The 25,075-nt window shown below is 36.9% G+C and overlaps 2 protein-coding genes across 2 annotated transcripts; one reads left to right on the top strand and one right to left on the bottom strand.

Moving 5' to 3' along the window:
* The first annotated feature begins 30 nt into the window (after window positions 1–30).
* LOC120631961 (mitochondrial enolase superfamily member 1-like) lies at window positions 31–8,187 on the top strand. The gene is made up of 9 exons (XM_039901678.1): window positions 31–659; window positions 1,899–2,117; window positions 2,832–2,954; window positions 3,455–3,605; window positions 4,022–4,179; window positions 5,027–5,169; window positions 5,917–6,080; window positions 6,989–7,170; window positions 7,800–8,187. The coding sequence occupies exons 1-9, from the start codon at window positions 561–563 to the stop codon at window positions 7,932–7,934; spliced, it is 1,374 nt and encodes a 457-aa protein (XP_039757612.1). The 5' UTR covers window positions 31–560; the 3' UTR covers window positions 7,935–8,187.
* Window positions 7,947–24,402, bottom strand: LOC120631953 (WD repeat and HMG-box DNA-binding protein 1). The gene is made up of 16 exons (XM_039901666.1): window positions 24,138–24,402; window positions 23,217–23,460; window positions 22,655–22,901; window positions 22,027–22,142; window positions 21,391–21,559; window positions 20,392–20,517; window positions 19,985–20,195; window positions 18,311–18,493; window positions 16,540–16,702; window positions 14,108–14,234; window positions 12,688–12,896; window positions 11,824–11,922; window positions 11,023–11,145; window positions 9,920–10,240; window positions 9,359–9,502; window positions 7,947–8,577 (listed from the first exon to the last, which is right to left on the bottom strand). The coding sequence occupies exons 1-16, from the start codon at window positions 24,212–24,214 to the stop codon at window positions 8,323–8,325; spliced, it is 2,814 nt and encodes a 937-aa protein (XP_039757600.1). The 5' UTR covers window positions 24,215–24,402; the 3' UTR covers window positions 7,947–8,322.
* Between the last annotated feature and the right edge of the window lie 673 nt (window positions 24,403–25,075).

The following is a 25,075-nucleotide window of genomic DNA, read 5'->3' as shown; positions in this document are numbered from 1 at the left end:
TTCCTTGACAGTCATTTTTATCACTTATTTTATTTTGATTACTGTGCAGATATTGTATACTTTAGTAACCTTTATTTTACTTTCTTTTACATGATAGATACACTAGTATTATTATGACGTATAGGTTAAGACTTCGAGTTTATGCGCTTTAATGAAATATCACTCGCTTGAACTTCGAAGGAAATCATCGTGAGGATATCTGCATACTGCATCTGTAAATTCATGCGAGTACCAATCCGCATTTGGCCATCGTGGTGGACTATAGCCTGAACCCTTCTCATTCAGACCCGTCTTCTGTTGTGAAGCGGTAATGAGTTGATATGATAATGATCGACATTTATAATAAAATAATAATAAGTACCTAACGTGTACAAGCTTTTTTCTATACATTGAGGGCAAATATATAATCGGTCCACATTGAAGAAGATAACTAATTAAAGTCAAATAAATTCAATTCGTTGAAGTAAGCAAGTTGATAAAGAAGTTAGATAGTAACAAAACATAAACAATTATGTACAGTATAAGACAGTTCTCGTTGAATTCCACACGCTTGGGAGATAATGCCATTTCCGAGTAAAAACGGTTTAAAAATCACCCAAATCGATGTTAATGATGTGAGGTTCCCGACTTCCCTTGGAGGACATGGGTCAGACGCTTTGGTAGAGTACTCTTATCTTATTGCATAAAATTAATCAAAATGTTTTAAGTGCGTACGTTACGGCTACACAAATTATTCTATATAAAAGTATTATATACTTACTCTGAATTAATTGACACGTCTTTAATATTATTGCTGTCCTTTTCACAATGTTTCCAGTGAAGAATTAAGCTTATTTTTTGACATCAGTATTGTACCATTTTATATTTAAATGATACAATGACAAATCTCTTCTTCAAAATATAAGAATGTTTGTTTGGAAACCCAAGGTTCCTTCCCAGAGGGCTATAAAGCATAGATCTACTAGGGTACACCAACGCAGTTTGGTGGACTTAACATGTTAGTGATAAAAGACCTGACCTGGACCGACGGCTAAACGTGATCTCCGCGGTACGGGGTGAATACTACCAATTTCGTAACTTTGGATCGGTGCTGAGTTTCAAACAGATCAATCAAATTCCCGGCAGTTCTCGCCCCCACCTGGGAATCGAACCCAAGACCTCGTGATTACATTGAACAAGACACCAGAACAACGAGGCAATTAGATCAAGGCCTAATGCTTTGCCGCTGTGGGAAACAAAAATGGCTGACGGTAGGTACTAAGCCAAGCTCTATATTAAAATATGTGTATGTGTATTATCATATTGAAAATATCGTCATTCTATTGTAACTATATGGAACTATAATTCTAATAGTTAACAAATAAATACCTATACCTACCTATAAAAAATGTAAACTAACTCATTCAATGTATTCAAAACTAAATTAGCTTCTTATATATTAAGTAATACCAATAAATTTAAAGACGAATACATTGAATGAGTAGATAATAGATAATAGTAAAATTGAATTTAGTTTAGTCTAATGGCGAAGTGTATTAATTTATAATACAAAATTAAGTTCCTATGCTATGTAAGTGACTTAGGTCTTTTTATGGGAATAAATGTCTTTAAACCTAACCTATTTTGGGTGCGCCGTTAAAACTGTATAGTGATTAGTCCACACCATTACTCTTCCCACGAGTGTCGTAAAAGGCGACTAAAGTAATATAACAGAAAACTGACAGCAGCGTATGCTAGTACTACCATCTGCTGCGATCACGAACCCGTCTGCTCAGAATGGCTATTACTTATCGGCAAACCCTGCCGGTGAGAGGCCTTTAACCCAGCAGTGGATTGGATGGTCCTCAGTCGATTTTCCAGTGCTGGATACCAGTGTTTCTAAAGTATTTTTTATACAGCACACGGATCCCAATTACTCCTGTGCATATGTGACCACGACCACGGAGAATGGCAAGCAAGGCTTTGGGCTCACGTTCACATGCGGTCGCGGCACTGAAATCGTGGTGCTCACGGTCCGGGCCATGAAGAAGTTCATCCTAGGTCGCAACGCGGCGGAGATCTTTGCAGATTTTGCTGGCTTTTGGCGCGCGATTACTAACGATTCTCAAATGAGATGGGTAATATATGAAACAGTTTTAATTTACAGACAACTTTTTATCCCGGGAAAACTAACGGTACCGGTTTTTTTAGGATGCAAGATATCTCCATCCAAAATTTCGCCATGACCGATGTAGCCATGAAGCCGTGCATATGTAACAAAAGGCTATATTTTTAAATCCCCTGGAATAGTTTCCCTAATGCTTTGCCCGGCTATACGTGTGCCAAATTTCATCAAGGTCATTGCAGAGGTTAATCCGAACCTAGTTTACAAAGAAACATGTATAGTCAACATGATTTTGCAAATTCAGAGGTGGATGATCCTTTAGATATTAGTGTCCGTGAATAAATTCTGTTTTCCCGTTGTCCGCCATATAAAGTAGTAGGTATCGAAGTCCTCCTCTTACTTGCTGAAGAAGAACTATCAAAATCTAGCCTAAAATTTCCGCGGTAAAGTTTAGGCTAGATTTCATACTTAAAGTCTTTCAGGTGAATAGTCGGTTTAGCTGTCCATTCGTCCAAGACAGAATCGCAGGGACGTTTGGACGCTTCGACACAGATATCTTGGAGAGATTTGCACGATGTTTTGCCACTAGTATTCAGCGGATAACTCTCATTTGAAGTATCTATATACATCCATGAAGCATTCTAGCAAGTGGCGTAGTCATTATTGTCGGGATTGCCGCGACCAAAGTACAAAAGAATAGTCGGTAATGTTTTAAATAAATTTACAGCTCGGTCCTGAAAAAGGAGTGGTACACCTGGCTGTGGCAGCTATACTGAACTCTTTATGGGATTTATGGGCCAGACTTGAAAACAAACCTTTATGGCGACTATTGGTTGATTTAACACCCGAGGTAAAGACACAAATTATTCCTGTGGTAAAGGATATCCTATGCCAATGGAGCTCATCCCTTAGTATAAAAACTTTAATTTTTCACCGTTGAAACTAACGCGATTAAGTCAGCTAAACTCAATTTACGCATGAAAACTGGGTTCAGGACAGTATTAACCACAGCTAACTTGATGTTATTGAATTCATTTTCAAAGCAAACGGTGAAATCAGCATATAATAATACGCATAAAGATTAGATTCTTGTATCAAACAAACTACCATTTGCTTTTAAATGATTTAAAACTGAACTCGAATATTAAAATTATTCATGAACGAGTTATTGGGTGTCTATCGACCTTTCTTTACCCAAGTAGATAACTAAGTTGACAAATTATCAAAATTAATGCATCTCATGACCCTCTGTTTACAGAGCATTATAAAATATATAAAGGTCACGACGCGACGCTCAGAAATTTCTTATCATGTTATTATAATAATTGTAAATGTTGTTGTTGTTGTCAGGAATTGGTATCAACTATAGACTTTCGTTACATAACTGACGTGATAACTAAAGATGAAGCTATAAAATTATTAAAAGACAAACTTGCTCGTAAAGACGAAAAAGTAAAAGAATTGTCGGAGAAAGGATATCCGGCCTATACGACTCAAGTTGGTAAGATATATTTCTTCCAATACACCGAGCGATGTACGTAATGATGTAGCCCAAGATGGTATCTGGCTACCCTGTTAGGGGTTTTGGCAGTTATATTAGTCATACCACTACGATTGTAAGCGGTTTTTACGCGACATCGTACAGGCGAGACTTTTTCGGTAGGGTGGTACCGTCGAATCCGAAGCCTATTCAAAAGAACTGTTTATATTTTCTATACACCATTTCAGGTATCAAATAGTTAGTTTACAGAACAGTAATGGTATCTAAAACCCTCGAAAATTACCGATCTAATACGCATCGCAGTAATTTAATTTTGATGACGCATCAATAATGAATAGCTGTCCCCAACTCGAATTAATCCTTTCCTTTCGTTCCATGAATAGCATTTCACTGAAAAGTATTGCAATAATTTTCAGGTTGGATGGGTTACAGCGATGCACTTGTAAAAGAACTATGTGACAAATATTTAGATCTGGGGTTCCAACATTTCAAAGTGAAAGTAGGACTTAATTTGGAAGACGACATTCGAAGATGTACTGCCGTACGCAAATACATCGGCGACGACAAAGTACTGGTAAGCACTATATAATTAATGAATTTTGTTAAATAAATCTGGCTCAGCTATGCAATGAATTAAATTGATCTAGTTCTTTCAAATAGTAGTTTTAACTCTATGTACCAACGACATAGCATAGTGAGGACATGACAATCAAGTCATGTTTTTAGTCGGTTTCTGACACAAATCCGAGCAACGCACTCATGTGTTGGAAGGTCTAACCATAGTACTTACAATAACCCAAAAGTTGAGACCATTTCATTTATGGTACCCAAACGCCGCGGTCCGTAAGAACTTCAACATTCATTGATCGGTATAAAGCTTGGGAAATTTCATCATCATATCAACCAATAGACGTCCACCAAAATTCTGTTGTAAGGAGTTCCAAATTCAAATGTATGGTGCTGCTTTCGTCCAGCGGGTCCCTATGGCTCTTTTAATGTAGTCTTTCCTAGTTTGGGTAGTATTCTATCGGTGCACGGTCACCATTACAACTATAGAGCTCATACCTCGCCCATTGCCACTTAGCTTGGCTTGACCCTTTGATTGAGGTTGGTAGGTAACTGTATGAATAAATCAGAAATGAGATCTTTTAAAGAACCTCAGTTGGCCACGACGTCCAATGAGCCATGTCCTACAGGACTCTGTTGTAGGGAGTTCCAGAATCGACAGACCTGAGCCGCTTGTTTCGAGCAGCTCCCAGCGACTCGTCTGATGTCGTCTGTCCACCTCGTAAGGGGCCAAACGCTACGTTTACCGGTGCGGGGTCGCCATTCCAGAACCTTGGGCCAAAGGTCCATCGGTTATCCCCAATGTTCATTGGTCCGGTAGATTACTTATCAGCCTTAAATATTTTTTGCTATAGATGGTAGACGCAAATCAAGCGTGGAGCGTTGGAGAAGCTATCGAATGGATGAAGAAACTAGCGCCCTTAAAACCGATGTGGATTGAGGAGCCCACTTCACCAGATGACGTGTTAGGTCATGCCGCAATATCAAAAGCTTTAAGGTAGGTTAATAAGAATATGCGCTTAGAAGAAGATTCATATTCAACTTACTTAAGGGAACCAAAATTATTATTAAGTTTATTTAATAGTGAATACGCGAAAGTTTCTAATTCTCATTGTTCATTAAAAAGATACATGTAAGGTGTGTGCAGCACAACGATTCTAATTCTACTGTAATTATGCTATCCTTTTATTTATTTATTTAAACAACTTTATTGCATATAAAGGAAATGGAACACTGGAACACTTACATTAACATAAATTATATGCAAAAGGCGGCCTTATCACTAACAGTGATCTCTTCCAGGCTACCTTAACTATTTGAATAAGGCAATGAGAGACGGGAAATCGCAATAATATATATATATATATATATATATGCATGTATATATATACTATATTCATAAATAATTAAATAAAATAATAAATGTAATTATGTAATATATATGAATATAATACTTTAATATATATATTTTTAATATATATAAATATACCTTTTCTACAAAGAACACAATAAAAGGGATGGGAAGGGCACTACTCAGTTGAGCGATGTGTGTGCCAATAAATTGGCACCATTATTACTGAATTGTCTTCCTGCAAAAACAATAAATTGAGATATACTACTTTAGACTACTCACTGTCAACCAATGTGCAGTGTGGTAGACTCAAAACTTGTCGCGCTGCGTGACGCCATGTGAGTTATTAAGAGTGCTGAGATGTAATTTCGATTATGTCGTAATATATTTCAGGCCTTACGGTATAGGAGTGGCGACGGGCGAAATGTGTGCGAACCGCGTTATGTTCAAGCAGTTCCTACAAAGTGGCGGCATGCAGTACTGCCAAATCGACTCAGCTCGCATTGGCGGCGTTAACGAGATTCTCTCTGTTTACCTCATGGCTGAGAAACTTAAAGGTACGAATAAAATAACTAGCCAGAATCCAGGCAGCGTTTTGAGGCAAACATGTGATATACTACAGTAAAATATAACAAAAAATAATTAATACAACAATACAAGTCGCGGCAAGTAAGTCTAGCGCTGAACGAAACATGGAGGGGATAGCTGCGCATGGGTACTGTCGCGCAGGCAATACAATCATTACTTTAATTAATAAATAGTATTTAGCCATTAATTAAAAAAGTAATGATTATTATCCAATGAAAATGATATTATTTAATTGACATGTGTGTGTTTGTGTGTAGTGTAAATGCTTGTTTGAGTGTGAGTATATGTGTTTGTAATTATTATAGTTTAAAGTTCCCAAGATTTCTTGTTATCTAGGCTATAATTTTTAACAAGTTTATGGGTAACAGAAAAATAAAAGCATTCATTAAAACAAAAACAAAAATTAACAGTAATAACAATACAATTCAGAACGCGACTGTACACTGGAAGTGCGCGGGGTGTCGTATCGGTACGGAAGACGGAATACGACTGGAGAGCCAATAAGCGCCTGCGAACGATACGCACACCCTCCCCGCGACCCTCTTACTTCCCCATGATACCTTATTTTCGACTTCTGCGCAATAACGGTCACCGCTAGACTTTCGTGCCGCTACTTATACTGAATTATTGCAACAGTTTCTTTAAGCTACTCGAATTTTGGCTGACGTATTGATGATAGATAAGAGGAAGCTTGGACGCGTGTAGTCTAAAAATCCAAACTGGGCCAGCGTGGAATAAACTCTCGTCATTCTGAGAAAGATCTGCGCCCTGTAGTGGGTCGGTAATGGGTTGATAGTAATGATTGCCGTATTGACCCAAGATGGCACATTATTTACGTATTGTCACAAGAGCCAGAAGATATGTTTGTCGGTTTCAGTGAAAGTGTGCCCCCATGCGGGAGGCGTTGGTCTCTGCGAGATGGTGCAGCATCTACAGTTTTGGGACTACGCTTGCGTGTCAGGTACTATGGAAGGGCGACTTATCGAGTACGTGGATCAACAGCATGAACACTTCTACGACCCGTGCGTTGTGGAAAACGCTAGATATCTAGCTCCTAAGGTAATTTCTATAATTCTGCTTCGATAAATAATGTACAAGATTTACTGACATTACTCAAAAAGTATATAAGGTCCCACCAGACACTTGGAACATATTTGCGTTAGTTTGCTTACAAAAACACCAATTTGAGTGTGCTAACGTCCTAAAAAAATTACTATTATATATAATACAGCAGAGTATAAAGAAGTGTTATTCTTTTAGTTTTCGTATGAGTCTCGCACATCAAATACAGAATCGAATTCGTTTTTAGGACATGTATTCGGTCTAAGATTTAAATTGAGTGCTAAAGCAACTCTGTCCAAAATGTCTGCATGAATATAATAACAGTAGGTGTTTGGCGCTTTTAATATCATTAACTACTGATATATTATGAGAGCAGCATAATATTTTTTAGACTTTCATATCCACTATGAGAATATCAAAGCCTAAACAGTAATTTCACCAAGAAGGTATGTCGACGAAAAACAACTTTTATAATTTTTGCTGTAATCGCATGTATCGTAATTTTCAATGTAGTTACAAGTGAATATAAACCAAAAAAACGACTATTGTTAACGATATCACAATTATTAAAAAGAAATTTAACCTCTGAAGTCTTTCTCAATCTAACCAATGACGATTGTTTACAGTTACCGGGATACAGTACAAAAATGCTCCCGGAAACACTTAAGAAATTCTCCTATCCCAAGGGGAGCGAATGGCAGCATATGTTCAAGGAAGGAATATTCCCAAGGCCTGATGAAGCCGAACTTGTCAACGTGTAAAACAAAAATGCCTTGAGTTAAAATAGTATATTTTAGTTACAGTGGAAATAAAGTAAAAAATTGCTCAAAAATGGTATCTTACTGTGTTACTTAAATCTAGGTAGGACCGTGTCCTGCATCAGTCGTTATATACATAATTTGCTTATTTTAACACATTTGATATGTTTTTAGGTCACACACTTAGAAAAAACCGAAGTAGAAATAAAACGTTGGTTAAGGCACGTCGCTGGAAGTAAAATCTTGTTTTGTCATATACACTGTTTTTTTTTCGCCATACCTCGATGACAAGATATTGTTTGAATTTGAGGGTAGTAGTCCTGAATTTCTTTTTAACTATTCCAAACTTTTAAAAAACCTGATTTCCTTAATTAAGAATAATAAATAAGTTTTAAGTCTTCTTTGAAAACGAGAAGGCACTTAGTTTAGACTGTTTCGGAGCATTCGCAAGTGGGGGTTCTTCAATGCTCTCATTAAGCTTTCGCTTTAGTCCATTATCTGTGTTTTTGCTTTGAAGCGCTTTGAATGTTCTCACACAATGACGCGTTAACTCAGATGGTGTAAGATCGGGATTTTCCTTTTCCAATGATGATTTGTTGCGGGAAAACCAATCAACAAATGTTTCCCCCTCGTTTGGTTTTAAATGCTGTAAAAAAGGAGATCGTATTTTAAAAAAGTAACATACAATACAAAAGTAACAGTACGTCATAGAAAGAAGATCGTAAGTGTTGTTTTCACAATACACTGCATTTCGCGCCACGTGTACATAACTTGATCGTCACTAAAACCGCTGTTTTATTCATATGGAAAGTTTGTAGTAGGGATAATTGTTATAGATACCTATAAGATTACTTAAACGATAAAAAAGCTTGGTTGCTCTAACTTGATAACAAAAAAAAAATTACCCGGCTAAGTTTGTTGTGGGCTATTTTTAGACCAGGGCGCGTTTGGAACCCTCGTAGCTTTGGGTATAAGTTGGCCAACGAAGTTCTTACCATCGCCTTGCAATTATGTAAACATATATGTATGAACGCTTCATAAGTGCCTGTGATAGGCCTACATGAATAAAGAAATTTTGAATTTGAATTTGATAAACTTTAAATCCAACTTATATGTTATAAGTCAAATTCAAAATTTCTTTATTCATGTAGACCCATTTGCGACTGCAAATTTTTCCCATTATCATAATATATTTCACAAGAGTTTCCTCGACGCGAAATGAAACGCGTAAGTCATTTTCTTAATCCAAGTTCTTTGGTTTTTTTCTCATCCCACAAAATCATAAATATGAGTGTGCACCAAGTAAAACTATTAGAATCGTATTAAGTTTATTCACGGGTAGGTAGTAGAAGTATATTGACTGTTGTATAATCTTTACAGCTTCAACAATTAAATTTTATGAATTATTTTAGGTAGTATATACTCACATCACCATTTTCAGTTTGGTCTTCAGTAGCGTGCACCTCTACAAGCGTCCTTTCGGTCAAGCTTAGTGGACTCTGAACTAACTTGGCTGTTTCCAGTTGTTTCCTAAACGGATTCCGCGCACCGCCAGGTGATGATTTTATTGGCTAAAAATGTATGTTAACCGTAACTTAACACGTTAACAATTCAACGAAAAAACATATTTTCGTAGACGCGATTTAGATTTTATATAACTATTTAATATTGAGTACTATGTAAGTTTATAAAATGGTATTAATATATATCATAATTATCTATTCTACATTTATACCGGTATTTTTGTAGTTATTATTTAAATATGTGTGTTTTTTTTTTTTTAAATATGCACTATCACCACTTTCCACCTTTTTATCGGCTTCGCACGTTCAGGTTACCTTTTTGTGATAAGCCCTAGCACTAAGAACTATTAATTTGAGTAGTTTCCTTGCGTTTTTTCCTATTGTTTTGTGTTGCAATAAAGTTTTTCTATTTCTATTTTTATAAAATCAGCAGAGCGTAAACAAAAACATTAAAATTGTACTTACGACTGGTTTTATGGGATTGTCATTTTCAGTTTTCTTCTTAACAGTTTTCTGTGGTATAATCAGACTTGCATTAAGGTCCTGCTCTGTATTAGTGACGTCATAAGTTTCCTGCGTTTCTAGTTCTTGGAAGTGAGAGTTCTGTGCAACATTGAATTTGTCGGACTCTCTTTCCCACGTGTCAGCCAGATTTGATAATTTATCAGCCAAATGCATTCGGCCCAATCTCGACGCGTACTTAGCCGCAAGGGGAAGTAATCGGTCGTCCTTCAGTAGCTCCATCAGTTCGAGAGCTCTTTGTTCGATTTCGCTTCGACATGCGAGCTAAAAATGTATGAATCGCTATAAAGTCATTTATACTATCACAGCCCTTAGCGTAAGTGACGTCATAAAATTGTTTATTGTTTTATTTTACAAAAGCACATTATAACACCTCTTTCTGTATCGCAGTAGTGGCTAAACATCATCATTATCATTCATTATCACATTACATAAGAATTTTACAACAACAATTATTAACAATTATTCATTGTAAAGTCAACATCTCCTGAGGATGTTCCGGTGTCGGCGCGAAACGTGCGTAGAGGGAACATTGCCGAAGATCTGTTTGGTGTGGATTAGATTTATTAGATTATTATAAGGATTGAAGAAATTATAAATTACACCATACAGATTCTCGTGCTTTTCGCGCAGTATGGCAAATCAAGCTTAATTTTCATATCATGGATTTCCGCAAAGCAACGCCTGCTTCCATCCAAGAGAAATAGTCTTTTTCCCGCTTAATGTGAGGCCATTTTAATAATGACAATAAGGTTTTTCGTTTGTCTAGTTTTACCTTATTCTAAGAAGATCTGATGAATATGTTTTGAGTTAGAGGATAGCACTTGTTTAGAATAGGTACAACTATTAGTAAATCTACCAGAAAAAATTATTAATACTGCTTTTCACGGAGCTTCAAATCCAGCTTATTTTTCATATCATGAATTTCCGCATAGTAACGCCTGCTTCTATCCAACATTCACAGTGGATGTGTTTTGAAGAGATTCCTATATTACACGGTCTCCAGCAATTGCCATACATACTATAATATAATATAAACTACTTACAGCAAATAATTTTAGAGCTGTTTCTCTAGCGGCCTTTACGTCAACCTCCGATGTAGTGTGCGCCCATCGCACTAATTGTTCCTCGTATTGGCCTTTTTCGGTGTCCATTTCACAAAGGGGAATCTGAAATAGAATTTATCGTACCTTGGAGCCCGTATTTTTATATATATATAAAATACGGGTTATATATATATATATATATATATTTATATATAAATATATTTCTTGTGTGCGTGTGTATGCCACTGAACTCCTAAACGGCTAGACTGATTTGAATGATTCTTTTGGTATGCGTGTGGGTGGCATCCTGGATGGTTTAGATTCACAAAATTAAAAGCTAAATGAAAATAATCTTTTTTTAGTCGTAATTTACGCACAAAGCAGACCGCCCACATGATTGTAAGTGTAAACCTGTAACCAGAGCAACAGTTTGCAGGACATGTCGTGCAAAGTGCAGCCATGTCTCCATCAATCTAAATACCACATCAACTCATTACCAACCTACCACAGAGCACGGGTCTCCTCCTACAATAAGAAGGGGTAAAAAGAGGTGGGGGGGGGGGGCTTGTCCACCACCCGTGCAGCTTTGTGAACTTCACACACCTTTGAGAACATTATGTTAAACTCTCACGCATGCAGGTTTCCTCACGACGTTTTCCTTCACCAAGTGATATTTTAATTACTTGAAAAGTTAGAGGTGCGAGCTGGGATCGAACTCGGCCCCCCGAAAGTGAAGTCGAGCTCCTACCCAATCTATCACCGCTTCATGAGCCTGTAATTACTATTAAAGAGTCGTAATACCTGTATAGGGAGTTCAGCAACAATTGGCTTAGGTACTGTGACAGGGAACGATGCTCCGCGGCAAAGTATCGCTCGCACCTTTTGTGTCGGCTCACATATCTACAAAAATAGTTCAGTTATAATCAAACGTATGATAAAAAAATCGCTTATAAATAAAGTGAAATAATAATGTGGGACGATGTTCCGGAAGGCATTGAAAGCTTTCCTTTTAAGAGCATACATTGGAAAAACTTTTTTTTTAACTTTATTGCACTAGAATAAAAATACAAAGTTCGAAACGCGAACTTAATACTTAGCATAACTAGTTAACCTTGGTTCAATAAGAAAATATTGTGGCAAACTAAAACATTAACGATTGGTTGGTGGGTTCGATTCCCACAACTGGACAATGTTCGTGTGATGAACATGAATGTTTTTAAGTGTCTGGTATTACATTATAAGTATTTATGTATCCTATTCATATAAATATTCATCAGTCATCGTAGAACCCATAACACAAGCTACGATTACTTTGGGGGCCAGATGGCGATGTGTGTATTGTCGTAGTATATTTATTTTATTTTATTACCATTATACCATTATATAATAAATAAATATACTGCGACAATACACATCGCTACCTAGCCCTAAAGTAAGAGTAGCTTGTGTGTTGGTAACTAAGATGACTGATGAATCATTTTTATGAATAATTTTATGTAAATAAAAACTTATAATATACAAATAAACACCACGAAAAACATTCATGTTTATCACACAAACATTTGCCAGTTGTGGGAATCGAACCCACTGCCTTCGACTTAGAAATCAGTGTCACTGCCCACTGCGACAGTGGGCAATCAGGTTTTGGGTGTACGTTAATCTTACCGAAACTATGAACCAAGAATCCGAAGCTCCTTTAGAATGGGAAGTGGTGTCGCATATAGGCATCCACACACCGCTGGAAACGTCATACAGTCTTAATACGCCGGTGTTGTCATATGCACACGGTGACCCCACATCCGTGGTGCCGATCCAGGATAATTTAGACCCTGGGGTTAGTGGCAGAAGGACGGTTTTGCTACGTACTTGACGACCTACAAATAAATATTAGTTACAGGAAGATGTGCGTTATAAGAAATTTAATAGCACTTGCTTAAATTTCAAAGGAAAACATCGTGCGCACCTGAGAGTTTCTCATAACATTCTCAAGGGCGTGTGTAACTGTGGGCGATGTTTTCCTGTGTGCCTACCGATTCTATTGCTACGGCTTAAACTCTTCTCATTATGTGACGAGACCCGTGCCCTTTAGTGGGCCGATAATGATGACACGATATGGCACTCGAATTTGTAACAAAGTACAGAACTCACTGTACATCCGATCTAAGTTGGCCGCACGGTAATAACTCAAATTTAGCTGTGTAGATATAAGTTTTAATAATTTTAATTTATGATATAGGTATATGCGTACATAGAGACAACGTCGGGTCGACCAAGATAGCGCGATGTCTAAATTATAATTTATAACCGACGACCGATTTATATTTTTTTTGGGTGGGCAGTGGGCAGCGGCCCTGCTTTCTGAGTCCAAGGCCGTGGGTTCGATTCCCACAACTGCACAATGCTTGTATGATGAACATGAATATTTTTCAGTGTCTGGGTGTTAATCTATGTGTTATAAGCATTTATGTAGGTATTTTATTAACAAAATTCTTCATCAGTTATATTAGTACCCATTCATAACACAAGCTACGCTTACTTAGGGACTAGATGGCGATGTGTGTATTGTCGTAGTATATTTATTTAATATTATCATTTATTATAACCATTGGTACAAAAAAAATACTTGAAATTTTTATTGAAGAGCACGTCAAATGCTGGTAGTACGTAATACGTTACATGTGAATCGTTCATTGCATGCCTTACGCAGCGAAATTTTAATAACGATTTAGACATTTTTCAGCTTCTACAGTAACAGCCAATTTGATGTCTATTGCATTATGTATTAGATATTGGGTGGTCTTTACATATGCACTAAGATATACCGTTTTTTGTCCAGTAATGAAAATTCTTAATAAAATCATTAAACGGAACGGTAAAAGTCGGGAACCGGGAAGCCTCGGAGCCAGACTAAAACATCATCAGGAAATATTAAACACGTGTCTAAGTAACAAGTTCCATTCAAAATCTTCGTCTGTTTCCACCTTTTTTCTCATGAGTTACGTGTTTATTACATCTTCAGTTCTTATGGGGTTTAAAACAGCTGTTTGGCTAACTTAGCCGATAATATTATATTCATTAGTTTTACCATTAAGGGCCACAATATCCACGGCGAGGTGCTGGTCCGAGAGGCCGGGGTCTGTATGGTGGTACGTCGCAAGCACTGTGGTGCTAAATCCCGCTAAAGCTACGACCGGACCAGCTAACGATATCACCTGAACAAACAGAATAAGTTCTATACCTTGGAGTAAGTTCATATTACATATAAATAAATAAATAAATGTAGTTTATTATCATTATATAAATAAAAATAAATTAAATATACTACGACAATACACACACCGCCATCTAGCCCCCAAAGTAAGCGTAGCTTGTGTTATGGGAACTAAGACGACTGATGGATATTTTTATGAAAAATATACATAAATACTTAGAATATACATATAAACATTCATGCTCATCACACAAACATTTTCCAGCTGTGGGAATCGAACCCACGGCCCTGGGCTCAGAAAGCAGGGTTGATGCAATCGGCCGTCAAATTATATGTATGAACCATATATATTATATACAATAATTATATGTGTAGTGTTAGAATTTATACCATATTGTTTAGTTTGCAATATTTTTATGTAGGTAGAAATTTTTATTGCCGCATCAACCCGTTCCTTATAAGAACTACTTTCGCCAAAGGTTGTTTGAGAGATCGATTTAGCGATAAGACCGCCTTTGCACAACTAAACTAGTTTTTTATTATTTTTTATTTGTATATGTGTTTCTCTTTGTATTTTGTTTTTGTGTGCAATAAATAATTTAATAATAATAATAATAATAAATATACTACGACAATACACACAACGCCACCTAGCCCCAAAGTAAGCGTAGCTTGAGTTATGGGTATTAAGATAGCTGATGAATATTTTTTTATTAATATAATACACATAAATTCTTATAATATACAGATAAACACCCAGACACTTAAAACATTCACACAATCATTTTCCAGTTGTGGGAATCGAACCCACGACCTTGGACTCAGAAAGCAGGGTCACTGCCCACTGCGCCACTCGGCCGTCAAAGACATATAAATTCATCTTTTTATTTAGTATAATATAGTTTGTTGTTTGTTTTTAAAATATCTTTATTAATTAAATAATTGTATTACAGTTCATAACCTAGTGACTAGCCTAGGTTGAACAAATAAATAATTTTTAAAACTTTACAGCATATAAACTAAACATTTTGAACAACTTATTGAGCCTCATAACAGATGATAATAACTTGTTTTACGTAGAACTGAGTATATTAGATAAATTGATCTAGAATGAATCCTAGATTCATTAATATTGGAATCTCGGGCGAAAACTGCGAAAAATATCCTTTTTGAGAGATACTGGTGCGTGCGATGCGTGAACGGTAAACGTTACGCCAAACGACGGAAGTATGTAGTAAGTATATCGGAATTGTCGGAATTGTTGTTTCTTTAAAGTGATATAAAACAGTCCACGACAACATACGAATATTTTTTTAAGTCGCCTCATTCGCGGACGAAGTCGCGCGGGTCCGCTAGTATCTTTAAACGAGCAATTCCTGTATATATGTAATTGGAATCTCGGAATCGGCTCCAACGATTTTCATGAAATTTAGTATACAGGGGGTTTCGGGGGCGATAAATCGATCTAGCTAGGATTCATTTTTAGATAATGTCATTTTATTTGTGTTTTCCGGTAATAACCGATTTGGTGCTTTGGTGAATGCTAGTAGTATATAGTGTCCATATCGTGACAATGTGACGTCATTAGTTGTGATAACAAACATTAATTCATTTCAGAAGACTTAAAAATCTTGTTATCTATACAAAGGTAGCCTAGGAAACTAATTGGAGACATACTATTATATTTAAGCCTCTCTTGTGTATCAATCTCGACAAGTTATAAACAAAACAAAAATTGTTTAAAAAATGCCGGTTGTTTATAATGACTGGAAGTTGAGAGTACAAATTTAGTAAAAATCAGTCTAGATAAGATAAGAGACTTGGTCCCTCACTCCACGTTTGCCAAATTGACGACACTCTCATTCTTAAAACTAAATTAACGTAATTTTAGAAACTAAAATTTAAATACATAATACAAAATAGTAACCATAGTTAATACATATTTCCTAACCAGTTCATGTTACGAACAACAAATAACTGATAATAGTTATTGAGAGATTCTGGGCACCATGACTCGTTGGTATATAAAATAAATGAGATGATGATAACAAAATCAAAATAGAGATGGTGATAACAAAAAAAAACACCCAGCTAAGTTTTTTGTGGGCTTCTTCTTAGGCCAGGGCGCGTTTGGAACCCTCGTATTTTTAAGTTTACGAATGTAGTTATCGCCATCACTACTCACTGCTATGTTCACATTTTGTATATAATCAACGCATCAAAAGCCACCTATGTGCCTATTTGAATAAAGAAATATTTGACTTTGACTTTATAGAGTGTCCTAGAGAGTTTGCTGGAAAACGTACTTGTCTCTGAGTCCCGCAAGACGTGAAGAGTCGGAGCAGCCTCGCGTTGGTAGCAACGGCAACCAATCCGCTGGTGGCGGCCACACAAAGGATTTCCTCTGTGTCTGGCATCGACACACTCCATTCCTTACTACTGCCCACTAGTGATATGCACACCAATTTACTGCGGACAAGTGGATAATGAACGTTAAGCTTAATTTTTAATTTCTTACATTTTTATGTGTAAAAACAAGCTCAGCTTAGTGTGTTCGCTAGCCTTTTATTCTGTTGTGACTTAATATTAACCTAATGTATGTAACAAATGGTCCTCATAAGAAGGTTCATAATCACTCAGCGGGAGTATCTCTACGTATTCAAATCAGAAATGAGGAGATCCATAGAAGAACCAGAGTTACCGACATAGCTCAGCGAGTAGCAAAGCTGAAGTGGAAATGGGCGTGGCACATAGCTCGGTGAATCGATGGACGTTGGGGTTCCAAGGTGTTGGAATGGCGACTCCGCACAGATAAACGCAGCGTTGGTCGGCCCCCAACGAGATGGACAGACGACATCAAACGAGTCGCTGGGGGCCGCTGGAATCAAGCGGCCCAGAACCGTGGACCTATGTCCAGCAGTGGACTTCAATCGGTTAAAGCGGTGATTATTAAGTACCGGCTCTGAGACTTATCTGCGAAAACGAAACCTAATAGTTTTTGATTAACCCACTGCCATAGTTTTTACGGAAAGAAATCAGATAAAGCCCCTAACGTCACATGCAAATTTAAAATCATGTGACTCCCACACTTTATTATGTACAAGTCGCGTAGCGTAGGTCCTATGCGCGTGTCGGTCTTTTATCTCACAAGGTTTTGAATTAGTTTGTTTGAAAAAATAAATATGATTCTTTTGTTTTAATATTTTTACAGGGCGATTCCTTATGAAATACACTTATGCACCCAGGCTCAAAAGTCTTCTCACTATGTCCGTACTGTCGAAATATAGAGGCTGGGTGGCCTCGATATTTCGACAGTTAGTAGTTTACGTGATGATGACCTATGTTCGTGGGCTTCGGCATTTTTTCTAATAATTTTGTCTACGAAGTCCATGCGCAGATAAATAGTTCCAAAATAGTTCTATGATTCATATTTACAAAAAATATATGCTGTCTAACCGTCTATTCATATTTTAATGGCATGGGGTACCTGAAACTCTGGTGCTATTAGCTTTTTTAAATTTTCTCCTATTTTAGTTAATAGTTTACACCAACTTATTTGGTAGTAGTATCTGTAGGACCTTCAGATCCATAGAAATACAATTAAGGCAGAGATATTCAAAATAAAATTTAAAGTGACGGTCATTTCTTTGGGATGTTTATATCGAATATTGAATAGGAGCAGGCGTTCCTTTGCGGAAATCCATGATATATTATGAAAATTAAGCATAATTTGCTATAACTCCGCGAAAGAAGGAGAATCTGTATGGTGTAATTTGTAATTTCTTCAATCCTTATACTCCACACCAAACAGATCTTCGGCAATGTACCCTATGCGCACGTTTCACTCCGAAACCGGAGCAGCCTCAGGAGATGTTGACTTTACAATGAATAATTGTTAAAATTTTAACAAGCAATTATGTATTACACCATACAGATTCTCCTGCTTTGCGGAGCAAACAAAGCTTAATTTTCATAATGTTTTTGTGTATAAAATACGATACTGTTACGTCTACGATATTGTTGCTAGCTCGCGATCGGACACAGTAAATTTGGGTAACCATGCGCTACGATACTCACCTAGGCGTCTCGCAAGCTAACGCCAAAACGTGTGAAGACAAGCTGGCCATGGTGTGGTTGAGGTAATTGTTTAGGTGTATGCCGTGGTGAATGCCCGAGTCGTGGAATTCCACGTCGATGCTCGACTCTCCGTTTTCTGCAGTATGACAACGGACAATACCGATTTCGTTCCAACACATGTACCTAAAAAGATTGGTTAAATCCTGAATCACACTTTAAATTCTGTCGCTGATTATAAAGTAGTAATAAAAACAAAAAGTCGACCAATCCTTAACCCTTTCTCATTATAGGAGACCCGTGCTCTGTAGTGGGCCGGTACTGGTTGTTGTGATGATGATAAAAACAAGATCACTAGAATGAAAAATAATCGTCAAATATATAGAAAACTTATGATAACTTATAAAAATTGTTTTTAATAATAATTGACGGCAGATGGTAGGAGTCAAACCATCGCCAAAGGAGAAACCAACACTTCGCAGAGCATGCCATAAACACATGCTGCAATTGCCGGCGTAGATGTTAAGCATTATGTTTCTGTAATTACATCGGCAACCACGCCCTTCTGACCGGAACACAGCACTGTAACAAATCTGCTTGGTGGTGGAGGATCTTTTACCATCCTATTTTTGGCACACAGCGAGCTTTTATACAATCGTTAATCTTTTTTTCAGGGTCGTATCAATAAAACTGTCCTTTTTAATACTGCTTTACTCTCAGATCCCGATGACCCAAGTTTATTTATCCATTAGCACTTCATAATTGCAAAAAAGTGCTTACTGAGTGGTTACATAAATTAAACTATTATGAAACGGAGGATTTGATGCAACAACAAACACAAACGTACCTCAAGTAGACACACATGTTGTAATTATCTTTGGTTAACCTTATAACTTTAAATTATACTTAATTTTGATTTATATAACTATGATCTACTTATTTATTTCAATTTGTATATTATGTTATGGAAGAGCGGGGCCGCCTGCCACAAGTGCTAGTAGTAATACTAGTAACTTACTAGGATGACCCCAATTTCAATGTATTATTTTGCTGTACGAAACGAAATAAATATTTTTAATTTCTTAATTTTTTTAATTTAAAGGACCTCAGCTGGTGATGAGTAATGATGCTGCACAGGATGTTAGTGGTAGTATTAGGGTATATTGGGTAGTAGCAGTAGAGCTTTTTGCGACAGAGTGACGGGAAAGTACTGCCACCGTGCGTATTCCTGCCGCTAAGACGTATTGTTACAATGCTGGGTTTTGGTCTGAAGTGCGTGTGTGCTGGTGTAATTACAAGCAACTCTGCAGGATGTGTTCCTCGCATTTATGGAAGATGGTTTTCCACTTACCATCAGGTGAGCTATCTGCTTGGCCCATCAATCAATTATTTATTATTAAAAAAAAAGGGTGTCAGTCTGACTCTCACGGCCGAAGCCTCCCCCTACGGAAAAGACGAAAGAATAAAATCCGAAAATCCACATTTCGTAATTGCCTCTCCCGTGGACCGATTCTCGGACTACTATAGACGGGATAAGACCACAATTGCGCCGGAGAGGTCGTCAATCGTTATTAATACACCGAACCAAAAGTTACGGACATTGACAGAAAAGAAGACAATACAAATGGCGGCATTATCGGTTAGTAGCGATGTCTACACCCAAACTGAATTACTCACCTATGCTCTAAATGCACCGGGGTAGATGAGGGCTGGAAGGGTGCTTGCGGAGGTACCGTGCTAGGCGCAAACGGAGGCGCCACTGACACCGGCCTCGAATCACCCTTCTCAACTAAACCGAGGGCTTCGTTCTTTATCTTCTCCAACGATATGGCGTTGTCGTCATCACTCTCGTAGTTTTCAATGAGGTTGTCCAGTAATTCGTCGTTGTCTAGAAAATATATTTATTCCTATTATACTCTCTATAGGATATTGGGGTCCAAACATGCTGGAGTAGCCCCATTAGAATGACATACAATATCAAGCTAATCACAGGGAATCGCTAAACATAAACGGTGCAAGCAAAAGTTGGATATATAACTATCCTTCAACTTCTGAATTTATCCATTGATTCTACAGCCTCTTACCATCACCGTCAGCTCTTTCAACCATTTCAATATCGTCGTCATCTGTTTTGTTACTATCCTGGCCGTAGCAGTTCACCAACATGCCCAATTGTCCCGCCACATCGCAGTACACAAGGATTCCATTGCCTAAAACAAAAATATTTTGCTTTCAAAATATTACAATTATATAATAGCGAAAGAATTTTTTGACAAAAAACAAACCGACTTTATTGTAAAACTAAAAAGCAAGAAATAAATTTTTTCTACTACTTTTTAAGTCGGTGCAAAGTAAAATGTAGCGTTAATGCTTGAGGAGTTCTCTCGGCACTTAACCATCTGCAGATTTATTGTGACAATCTACGACGATTGCTGACGAACCATATTATAACATAATCGAATCAAGTACCAGCTCGATGCTTTATATTCGGTGGATCGTCGTGAAAGGAGACTCATTGACAACAACCTTGTAGTCAGTAGACTTCAAAATCTTGAACACCGGCGCAAGGTTGCCTGTCTAGCTGTATTCTACAAGATACATTTCGGAGTGTGCTCAGGAGCTATTCGATTTGGTTAAACCATCTCCTTTCTAACATCGAACTGCGAGGCAACGAAAGAATCTGCACCGTTACGTTGTTGAAATAACGTCAACACGTACGAAGCGTTTTGCTTCTTCCTTTCTGATCCGCACCGCAAAGGCCTGGAATGCCCTCACATCTTCCGTCTTCCTTGATACCTATAATCTGGGTACCTTCCAAAAGCTAGCTTCGCAAGTGCGCTACATCTTGGCACGATCCGCCGATAACAAAACAGTAACAGTACCTACTGGTTAAGTAAAATAGCACTGGTAAGTAAAATACGTAAAAGAAACAAAATCTGTTCAAAACATGTTCTTTCTTTTGACCGCAATATATTTCTTTATACTTTATATGCTTAAATTCTAACTGAAAGTTATTTTTGTACAACCAAACACATGATTTTTAGTTGGTTAATACTAGCAACTGTCAAATTTAAGAATATTACCTTTAGGATTCCAAGCAAGAGCAGAAACATTATGTGAAGTGGGATGCTCAATAATCCCTATACAAGTCCCTGACTCCACCTCCCACACAGCTATTTGACCAGCGACTGTACTGCCAGCTAAATACTGCCCACAGGGGGAAAATAAGCATTGGGATATTGCGCATTTTATCTGGAAAAAAGATTTTTACTATGTTACAATTAAAGCATGTAGCTTCTTTTATCTTTACACAGTGTAAAACAAAGTTGCTTCCCCTGTTTGTACGCTTGGATCTATCAGACTTGGCATCAGATTTAAATGCAGTGCGGAGCAGGGACAGGCTACTAGTATATTATTATGGCTATATATTATGAGAAGCACAAAGGTGAATTAATGTTGCTTATTAAAGATAGCAAAATCGGGATAGCTGTGTCGAAACAGCTGATACTTAATGAAAAACATTACAGTATCAGTTCTAATTGCTCTCAAAACTCTGGCTTAAAAGGCACTAGACAGTTCTATGGCCATAAGCAAACACAGTGGGAAAAAATATAGTGGGTACAGTACAGTATGAAGAATGTAAGTTAGATTGTGATTGAATACAATTTTAAATTAAATTAAAGTTTACATAATAGTAAATTATAGTTACAATTACTAACGGTACTATGAGTGAATGCCATACGTTGACTCCAGCTTTCGCAGTCAAGTACAATAATTTCTCTATTGTGTGGATAAGCTAGATATTTTCCCTCCGATGGCTCAAAATCCATTCGACCTGAAATGAATTGGCAAATTATGCTCATAACGTAATTTTTATTCTTAATGTCTAATAATTAGATATGCCAGTGTTGTAGTCACACAGGAATAGTAATGGCACTAACAGCTTATTATTTTATTTTTAATTCTATCATTTATTATTTTTCTTTTTTTTTTAAATTATTAACAATGCTTAAGAATAAATTAAAAAACACTATTAAAAATTTATAAAAAAAAAAACTTCCACCCTCCGCTTGCGGGGCTTTTGAATGCCCAAGCAACCGGTGGTCAGGGCTCCAGAGTGAGAAACCTCACAATACGCGCCGTTTCAAGGACTACTGCCTTCTGTATCCGACCCTTGGTCCAACAACCAAGCGAAAGCTTTTTGAGACGTTGGTCGAAGCTTTTCGCGAGAAGACCATTGACTAAAACGACTATCGGAACAACAACGGTCGACTCAACATATTTATTTTTGACATATTATTAACATAACATACTTATTTTATTATTATTATCACAAGCATAACTTACATAAAACTTTGGCAGCAAAGAAAGTATTAATTTTTGGAACACATGAGACCTCTTTAACAACTTTCTGTGTATCAATATCCCAGACCTTCATAGCACCATCTCCGGAAGCTGTACAAGCATATTTCATGTGTGGGCATATTGCGATACTAAGGACAGGACCCTTGTGCTCCGGCATCACAAACAAGGGAGCACCACCTTCAAGACTGCAAATCTTTGCTTCCATGTTTTCTGAAGTACATCCCAAAGCCTGTGAAATGATTTAATTTATGATACTGAAAACTGCAATAAAATAAGTATTGATAGGTATTTACAATTTATTTAAGAGTATAAGTGATAAGCTTAGAGCTGCATTAGCCTGAAATAAGGCATTGTTTTCAACAAAAACCACTCTGTCAAGAGTGAGGAGGAGAAGAGAAAGTCATAAGGTCAACATCAAGGTGAAACTTGTGAAAGCTTAGTGCACCATACAATTTGCCTGACTCAAAATCAAATACCTATCTCCAAAAATTGTAGTCATTTTACTAATTTCAGTATAATCCCTTATACCGTAACCACTTCTTACCTCAATTTTTGGTTTTGATATAATCTGTGTGACGGGTGCAGTGAACCTTGTAATAATTCCATCCTTATCAAAAGCTGGAAATGTATAAGCCTGAACTGCATGGTTATCTGTAGCCACATACAGTCTGTTGTCTTTGAAACACACTGCAAGGGCGTTCTCACCAACACAGTGAGAATTTGGATCATCATCCTCAATACCCAGCCAAATTCTAACATCACCATCATGACCACAGGTAATTATGTGCCTGAAACAAACTAGTTTTTAACCCCTAATCATTTTTAAAAATGTCTCAGCTCAGATGGTATAATACCATTTATATCATATTGTATAGAAGTTTGGTGAGTAATGGCCTAACTAATGTGCTTCTTTGTGCACCCCAGTGCCTCAGTTAAGTCATCTGTTCCAGTACTTATCACTAACTTAAAGCAATAATTGTTAAACCAACCAGTATTTTAACAATATTATGGCTGTTTCACCATACTACTTTAATGCATTTTTGTGAAATAGTGCTCTAATATTGACAACCTCCAAGATGCAGTGGTGAGTGCTATGATCTTAAGAGTGAAGTTCCAGGTTGCAATTCTTAGTTTCTGAATTTTCTCTGAACTCGTCTGATTTGGTTTGAAGCTTTGAACGTGGCTACTTAGCGGCCTACTGATAAAGACGTGCTGTCAAGAGATTTGGCTTGCTGCTACGATGCCGCGTAGAAGTTGACATAGCAATTTTATTAAACTCCCTAAAAGTTTAATGAAACTGCTTGCATGTTAGACCGCTACGATCTCTGTCTACATATTTACTAAATTACTATACTTTATTTAAAAAAAAACCCTTCTCTTTATGAGAGAGGTCTGTGTCTAGCAGTGGGTGGGTAGACTGAGAATGATATATATGATGAAATCTGAATATTATTAAATAATAAACCTTCCATCCTCGCTGTAGCAGACATCCGTATAGCCTTCAGCATGAGCGTACCGCAAAGGTTTGCTGTCTATTTTCATGGTTGGCGTTAAAGTTTAACGTTTTCAAATTCACTGACGAAGTTATATTAGTCCTATACACATGTTTTAGCAACGTTCCTATACTTATTAGTTATACACTATTTCATGAAAAATTTCATTTAACTGAATTTCAAATAAAAGACATGCAATTAGAATAAATCAATAAATTAATTGTAATTACGCAAAAAAAATACCCGAAAATCACAATAACACTGACGTCAATTTTGGCGGGTTTAAATAAAATCAGACTTTTTTTCTTTATTCTTCCCGCAAGTTAAAGGTATATCATCGTACAGCCTAAAAATATGGACAATAGACATTTAGCCACAGACACTCGTTCGATTTCCAAATGTGTAATTTCGATTAGGTTTTCCCGTTAATTTAACGCAGACTTTCGTTCTTCTTCATTTGAAATGTATACATGTCAGTACGGTTAGTACAAGAGAGTTGCGAACGTACGATGAATAGCAATAACAAAAGAAAAAAGTAATAATTTAAAAGTTTCTGTTAAAAATTAAGAAGAAAAAGAAACATCGTTGTTATTGGGTGCACCCATTGAGTACTCCATTGAATCATTTTATCTGAAGAGAGCAGAGTTACGAGCACACCCAGATAAATTCTTTGATTTCTGATATGACATAACCAGCTAGGCTTACTTTGGGGCCAATTGGGGCGATGTGTGTCGTAGCATAAAAAAAAAAGTAAGTACCCGAGTAATATTTGACGCTTTTTTGAATAATATTATGTACATAGTAATAAAATTTCATAATTTATCCAGATAAATTATTACAGTACAAATTGTAAGAAAATGTTAACTACAATATGATGAATACAGATAAAACATTCTTAAATTGAGATAGG

Source organism: Pararge aegeria, chromosome 2, assembly GCF_905163445.1.
Source record: "Pararge aegeria chromosome 2, ilParAegt1.1, whole genome shotgun sequence".
Taxonomy (NCBI): Eukaryota; Metazoa; Arthropoda; class Insecta; order Lepidoptera; family Nymphalidae; genus Pararge; species Pararge aegeria.
Note: the sequence above shows the minus strand (reverse complement) of the source record. Positions and strands in the feature narration are given on the sequence as shown.

Coding starts and splice junctions, on each gene's coding strand:
- LOC120631961 (XM_039901678.1), top strand. CDS start 561: ATGCCATTTCCGAGTAAAAACGGTTTAAAAATCACCCAAATCGATGTT. Junction 2,118..2,831: donor ACGATTCTCAAATGAGATGG/GTAATATATGAA, acceptor ATAAATTTACAG/CTCGGTCCTGAAAAAGGAGT. Junction 6,081..6,988: donor CATGGCTGAGAAACTTAAAG/GTACGAATAAAA, acceptor TGTCGGTTTCAG/TGAAAGTGTGCCCCCATGCG.
- LOC120631953 (XM_039901666.1), bottom strand. CDS start 24,214: ATGAAAATAGACAGCAAACCTTTGCGGTACGCTCATGCTGAAGGCTAT. Junction 16,703..18,310: donor TTAGCTTGCGAGACGCCTAG/GTGAGTATCGTA, acceptor ACTTGTCCGCAG/TAAATTGGTGTGCATATCAC. Junction 8,578..9,358: donor ACCAAACTGAAAATGGTGAT/GTGAGTATATAC, acceptor CCTTTTTTACAG/CATTTAAAACCAAACGAGGG.